The sequence below is a fragment of the Meleagris gallopavo genome, chromosome 4, assembly GCF_000146605.3.
Source record: "Meleagris gallopavo isolate NT-WF06-2002-E0010 breed Aviagen turkey brand Nicholas breeding stock chromosome 4, Turkey_5.1, whole genome shotgun sequence".
In the NCBI taxonomy this organism is placed as follows: domain Eukaryota; kingdom Metazoa; phylum Chordata; class Aves; order Galliformes; family Phasianidae; genus Meleagris; species Meleagris gallopavo.
Genome location: NC_015014.2, coordinates 65,816,784 through 65,823,444, shown reverse-complemented (window position 1 = coordinate 65,823,444; position 6,661 = coordinate 65,816,784). Strand labels below are relative to the sequence as shown.

Genomic DNA, 6,661 nt, shown 5'->3' with positions numbered 1-6,661 from the left:
CGGGACGGAACGAGGGGCGGGGATAAATGGGGGCGGGGCAAAGATGAAGTGGGCGGGGCTAATGGGCCGGTCCGATGGGTGGGAGCAATAGGCTGGACAGACGGGCAGGACCAATGGGCGGGACCAGTGGGAGGGACCAGTGGGCGGGACCAATGGGTGGGACCAATGGGATGGATTAGTGGGCGGGGCTATGGCCGGTAGTGGGCGAGGCGAGAGTTTGGCAGGCGGTCCTGCAGTGCTGTGGTTCTTTCCAGACAGGTTACATGTGCTGAGAGCACGGCTTGCAGCGAGCTCAGCTGGGGATGGGGCTCCTGCTCACACCGAAAGCTGGAGAAAGGATGAGAATGCATAATTCGTATGATAGAATCACAGAATGGTTTGAGTTGGAAGGGACCCTTGCAGGCCATCTGGTCCCACTCCCTGCACTGAACAGGGACACCCACAGCTGCATCTGTGCTCACAGCCCCATCCTGCTTTACTCTGGGTGTCTGCAGGGCTGAGGCACCCAACACCTCTCTAGGAAACCTTCCCTGTGCTTCGCTACCCTTAGTGCAAAAAGCCATTTTTCTTATATCCAGTCTAAATTCCCCTCTTTTAAATAGAAACCATTTCCCCATGTCCTACCACAACAGACCCTTCATTCTCATAGCCCCCTTTAAATATAGAATGTTCCCCCCAGCTTAGCACATAAATCCCCAATCCAGGGCACCTGGAAGCTCATGACGATGCATACAGCAGCACTATGGGGATTGCTGAGTGGGTGCAACAGAAGTCACCACCTGAGCTTGGTGCCAATCTCACAAACTGCTTATGGGGCAGAGAAATATTTTCTGCTGAGCTTTTACCTTTATTTCAACACAAAATGACATCAACCTGACCAAACCAGGATGTGCTGTGCTCTGCTTATTCCATCAGCATTCTCCTGCTGTTTGAAACTCGGATTTGAGCTTGGGTCTTTGAGGGCTCAGTTCTCCTCCAGTACCCCATCCTCATGGCACGGGGATATTAAAGAATCACAGGAGTTGGAAGGGACCTCTGGTTATCCAGCCTCTTGCTAAAGCAGCTTCCCTATATCAGGTAACACACGAAAGCTTCCAGGTGGATTTAGGAATATCCCCAGAGAGGGAGAATCCACCTCTCATGTTCGTATTCACATCACGCTGCTGCCATCTGCCGGCTTCTGCCTAGGGATGTGAACTGCTCTCCTTGTTCAAAGTCACGGCTTTTGGAGAATTTTGATTTGTTGTTGTTGTTGTTGTTGTTGTTCACGCAGTGGAAGGAAGGGATGCCATTCAGAGGGACCTCAACAGGCTTAAATGGTGGGCCCAGGTGAACCTAATGAGGTTCAACACAGCAAAGTACAAGGTTTGGCACTTGGGCCAGAGAAATCCCAGGCATTTATACAGACAGGAAGGAGCGGTTCTTGAGAGCAGCCCTGCAGAGAAGGACCTGGGGGTCCTGATGGATGAAAAGCTTAACACGAGCCAGCAGTGTGCTCTTGCAGCTCGGAAAGCAAATGGGATCCTGGGCTCCGTCAGAAGAGGGGGTGGCCAGCAGGGACAGGGAGATGATTGTCCCCCTGTACTCTGCTCTTGTGAGGCCCCATCTGGTACATATCCAGGTACAGCCTGGGGCTCCCAATACAAGAAAAACAGAGAGCTGTTGAGAGGGTCCAGGGGAGGACCACAAAGATGATCAGAGGGCTGGAGAAGACAGTTGAAGACAGGCTGAGGGAGCTGGGCTTGTTCAGCCTGGAGAAGGCTGCGGGGTGACCTCAGTGCAGCCTTCAGTACCTAAAGGGAGCCTACAGACAGGAGGGGAATCAACTCTTTGAAAGGGTAGATAACTGCAGGACAAGGGGAAATGGTTTGAAGTCGAAGGAGGGAAGATTTAGGTTGGATGTCAGGGGGAAGTTCTTTACAGAGAGTGGTGAGGTGCTGGAACAGCTGCCCAGAGAGGCTGTGGATGCCCCGTCCATCCCTGGAGGTGTTAAAGGCCAGGTTGTTTGGGGCCCTGGGCAGCCTGGGCTGGTATGAAATGTGGAGGTTGGTGGCCCTGCATGTGGCAGGGGGTTGGAGCTTCATGATCCTTGAGGTCCCTCCAACCTGGGCTATTCTATGATACGATTCTATGACGTGATTCTGCGATTTGTGGTGGCAAAGAACGATTCGGGGCGTCAGGAATTTATACCTGATGACAACACAGCACTACGAACATTAAATTTGTCCAGAGCTCGGGGCGCTCCAAGCCACAGCAGGGCCCAAAGGCCCGGGCCAGGCCTGTCCCTCCTCCCAGGGCTCCGCCTATCACCATCCTTCCGTCGGGGACGGACGGGCGCCGTGACCAATGAGAAGCGTGCACGAGGGTGGTGGGCGGGGCTCGGCGTGACCCGAAACGGGCGGAGGTGGCGGCGGACGCAGGTGGGGACGGGACGGGATAAGGGCAAGGATAACGACGGGGATCGGGAGAAGGACGTGGACCGGGGCTGGGATCCGGGCTGGGAGGGCCGATTTCTCTTTTCCTTCGTGTCCGTGGGATTTTGGAAGCTGCCTCCTCGGGGCCAGGCGCTGCACCCGCTTTCTCTTCCTCTTTCCGTTGGATTTGAGAAAGTTTCAATGTTATTGAGGGGGGGAAAAAAGAAGCGTTTTCAAGACAAAAAAAATCACCCGAGCGCAGCCGGCTGTGCAAACACAGGGACGTGGGTCCATGAAGGAAAAACGAAGTTCTGCTAGGAGTTAAACCTTAACCCTGCCCATTTATCCATATTTTATGCATATTTCATGTGAGATTTCCCCTGTGCTCTTTCCCCAGCCCGACGATTGCCCTTCCTGCTGCTGACAGCCCAGCTTGCTAAGAGAAGAGGCAAACAGCAGCTCTGCTCCTCAGCTCCGCTCACCTTCAGTCCGTGTCCCTGCAGGCACTGAGCCAGGATGGGTTTTGCTGAGGACAAAGTGTACAATCACATCCTGAGGAACATGAGCAGGTTCTGTGACATCCACGTGGCGTCGCTGGTCGATTCCCTGAGCTGCCTTACCGATGCTGACAGGGTAATTCTTGGTTGCTCTGAGTGCTGCTGGGCTGCGTGGGCACTCTGTCCAACGTATGGATAGCGTGGGTTGGTGTATAGCTGCTTTACGTGTGCCCAGAGTGGCGAGGGAGGGAATTGTCCCCTCTGCTTTGCTGTCTGAGCCCCCATCTGTCGCGCTGCGTTCAGTTCTCAGCCCCCCAGCACAAAGATATGGAGTTGCTGGAGTGAGTCAGGATGGGGTCATGAGGATGCTCAGAGGTTGCAGCAACTCAGAGGGTGGTGAGGCACTGGAACAGGTTGCCCAAGGAGGTTGTGGATGCCCCATCTCTGCAGGCATTCAAGGCCAGGCTGGATGTGGCTCTGGGCAGCCTGATCTGCTGGTTGGTGACCCTGCACATAGCAGGGGGTTGGAAGTGGATGATCTTTGTGGTCCTTTTCAACCTAGGCCATTCTGTAGTTCTGTGATTCTATGAATTCTGCTATGGAAACAGGTAGAGAGCTGGGAGTGCTCAGCTTGCAGAAGGGAAGGCTACAGGGAGACCTTACTGCAGCCTTCTAGGACATAAAGGGGCCTACAGGAAGGCTGGGGAGGAACTCTTTATCAGGGAGTGTGGATATAAGATAAAGAGTGGCAGCTTTAAACTAGAAGAGATTTCGATTAGATATTAGGAAGAAATTCTTCACTATGAACGTGGTGAGGCCCTGTCATAGTCTGCCCAGAGAAGCTGTGGGTGCCTCATCCCTGGAGGTGGAGGTGCTCAAGACTGGCCTGGATGAAGCTTTGAGCAGCTTTGTCTAGTGGAAAATGTCCCTGCTCTTGGCAGCAATTGCAACTGATTGATCTTTAGGTTCCCTTACAACTCAAGCCATTCTGTGATTCTGTATCTCTCAATGTGTTTTGTTCAGGATGAGCTTCACACCCGGCAGGAGATGCGGGGGATCCGTGCCACCGTGTACAAATTTTACCAGCACCTGAAGTGCCGAAAGGGCTGGGTGATGGATCTGATCAATGCACTGCACCAGAACAATGCAGGGCACCTGGCTGAGGAGCTGCAGCAGGTTTATGACCGCTACCAAGCCTGTAAGTGGCCTCACCACCCCTCGGTCCCCCCCAGCATGCTTGGGTGCTTGTTTCTCTCAGTGTCCAGCTCCTGTTCTCGGTGGGGAGTCTGTATACAACAACTGTATCTCGTGCAAGAGTCCATGGGTTTCTGTGACTGTCCCCAAGGGTATGCGTTGCCCCTGTGACATGCCCAGGGATGGGAGAATGTCTGCAAGGTTCCTTGAAAGTTGCTTGGGCTGACAGTGGCTTGTGTGTCTTGTTATCCTTGTCTTAAGGGGAGATGGAAAAATGAATTAAGAGGCACTGCGGGCTTGGCCGCTATGGGGATGGAGTGTGGGCATGAAAAGGGCTGCCTTGGGCCCATGCTCATCTTCTGTCTCCTTGGTTTTCCTGGGCTGCTTCAGCTCCTCCAGGTGCCTTGGCTCCTCCAAGTGCTTCAGCTCCTGCTGCCTGGCCTGCTGTTTCCTCTGACGGTGCCCTAAAGCCATTCTCAGGGCCAAGCTCTGCTGCAGAAGCCCCAAAGGCTGAGCCACCACGCTCCAACCCATCTGCTGGTGGCCGTCCACCTCTCTCACCTGCTGCTGCCACCACCGCGACCTCAGCTGTGAGCTCGGATGTTTCCAGCACAGAGCTGGATGCCAGGGCACCGGTACAGGAATCGGTGAGCAGAGCACACGGGGCTGCAAAGATCCCTTTTGGACTGGAGGGTTGGTGTTTTGGATGCCACAAGTAGGCTCTTGTTGCTGACCTCTGCTGTGTGTTCGTTGCACCTGGCAGCTTCACGCATGAGGAGAAGCAGAGGGCACCTTGTTTGCTGTTTCCACACAGAGCTCTTGCAGCTGCTGCTGCTGAGGGGCAGCCAACTGTTCTCTTATAGCATTTATACAAGGCTGTAACTACTCCCCTCCATGCATGTGAGTGCTGCCTTACAGCCTCTCCATATTCTCTGCCACATGAAGTCCACTGCTTTTGTGACCTGTTCAGTGGGTGCAACTCATCTTCAGGCTCACATGGGTCACCAGGTTTGGTTTTGAGACACCCTAGTGGCCTCATGTGCCCTCATCCTAGCTGAAGTGGGGCTGCATGGTGATTTAACGTAGCTCATTTTCTTCCAGCGCCCAGAAAGACAGAGTCCCCAACCACCGCTGATGACGAGCACGGTCTGTGATGGCAAAGAGAAACCTGTCCCATACCCCACTAAAGAGCATCAAGAGGCAGTGGAGACCCCTGGGGCATCCAGCACAGTTTTACCATCTGTGTCCCCTGAGCAGGGCCAGGAGTGGCTGAGCCACCGGCATCCAGTGTGTGTGGACAATGGGCGTTTTGGGAACGCAAACCACCTTCAACGTGGCGTGCCAAACTTGGATCGGGGCTCTCTTCCACCAAAGGATTTGAGTGCTGCTTCTGGCCCTGAGCAAACCAGGAATGAGCCCCAAGAAGATGTCTACATCTCCAGTGAGTTGCCTATGAGGTTGGTGGAGACCACTGGCGGTGGGGGACTGCAGCCCCCAGACTCTCTGAGGACACAGGAGGAACGAGCTGTGCACAGTTTCAAGCACGACGGGCCCCCGAGCAGCTTTGTGGATGTGCGCAACCCCTTGCTTATACAACAGCAGTTTGATGTAGAGCAGAAGCAGATTGAGAGAGAGCGTGAAGGAGGTGGAGGTGAGTTTCCTTCCTTTGTAGTCTGTAGGTTCAGACAGCAGGGCTGGAGGTGCTGCTTTGCAGTCACTTGAGGTGCTGATAATGGCTGTTATCTCCTGTCTCTTAGGAGATCCCATTTACCTCCTCTAAGAAGACAGGGAAGCTGGTTTGTGCAGACATCCACCTTGGCTGCTTTTTTTCCCCTAGTTTTCTCTCCAGATGCTGTTCCTCACCTTATATACTTGACAGACGTGCTTGCTTTGTTTCTGATGTGAAACTTCATAGCTGTATGTCCATGCCCTCCTGTTTCAGCAGGCTGGGAACACCCCAGTCTCAAAGAGAGAGGAACAGGCTGGCAGTGCTGGGGTGCAGGCTGGACTGATGCTGTCTGCTTTACCTGCACCTGCTGCTGGGAAAGCTCAGCTGCCCTGAGCTTCTCTGTGGTTCCGGTCCCTTGCCCACGTGCTCTGTGCTGAAGCTGAGCACAGACTGCAGTTTCCATTCTGTGCAAATTAACACAGATATGTGATGAGGGAAAAGGATGAAAACCCATAAATGCAGGTAAGAACCTGCCCTGAAAGTGGATGTATCCTACTGCAGCATCCCTTGGGAAGAGGCTCACCTTGAGTTCTCCTGGTTAATGCAGTGTGCTTTGTTTTCTCCTTCAGATGTTTGGAAGGAAACAACCACCTCAGTCTCAACCTCTGCACCCAGAGATATTTCCCCATTTTCTGACACCTCCTTGAAGCCTCCTGTACGAGAGAGAATGCTGCCTGGGGAGGAAGCAGCCAGTAGCACCCCCTCCATACCAGAGAAGGAGCAAGTAGGTGACCTTTCAGTTATTGGTTGCATTTCCTTCAGGTCCTTGCAAAGTCCCCCTTGCAAGGATGGTTTTTGCTGCAGTATAAGATTTTCAGCTGGTGGTG

At 53.6% G+C, this 6,661-nt stretch overlaps 1 protein-coding gene across 1 annotated transcript; it reads left to right on the top strand.

Annotated features, from left to right (window-relative positions):
• Nucleotides 1–2,342: 2,342 nt before the first annotated feature.
• Nucleotides 2,343–6,660, top strand: MAVS (mitochondrial antiviral signaling protein; the record flags this gene model as incomplete). Its single annotated transcript, XM_019615179.1, has 6 exons — nt 2,343–2,420; nt 2,812–3,047; nt 3,935–4,109; nt 4,496–4,752; nt 5,207–5,756; nt 6,404–6,660. Coding segments are annotated over exons 2-6 (1,356 nt in total), but the record flags the coding sequence as incomplete, so codon positions are not given.
• Nucleotide 6,661: the final 1 nt, after the last annotated feature.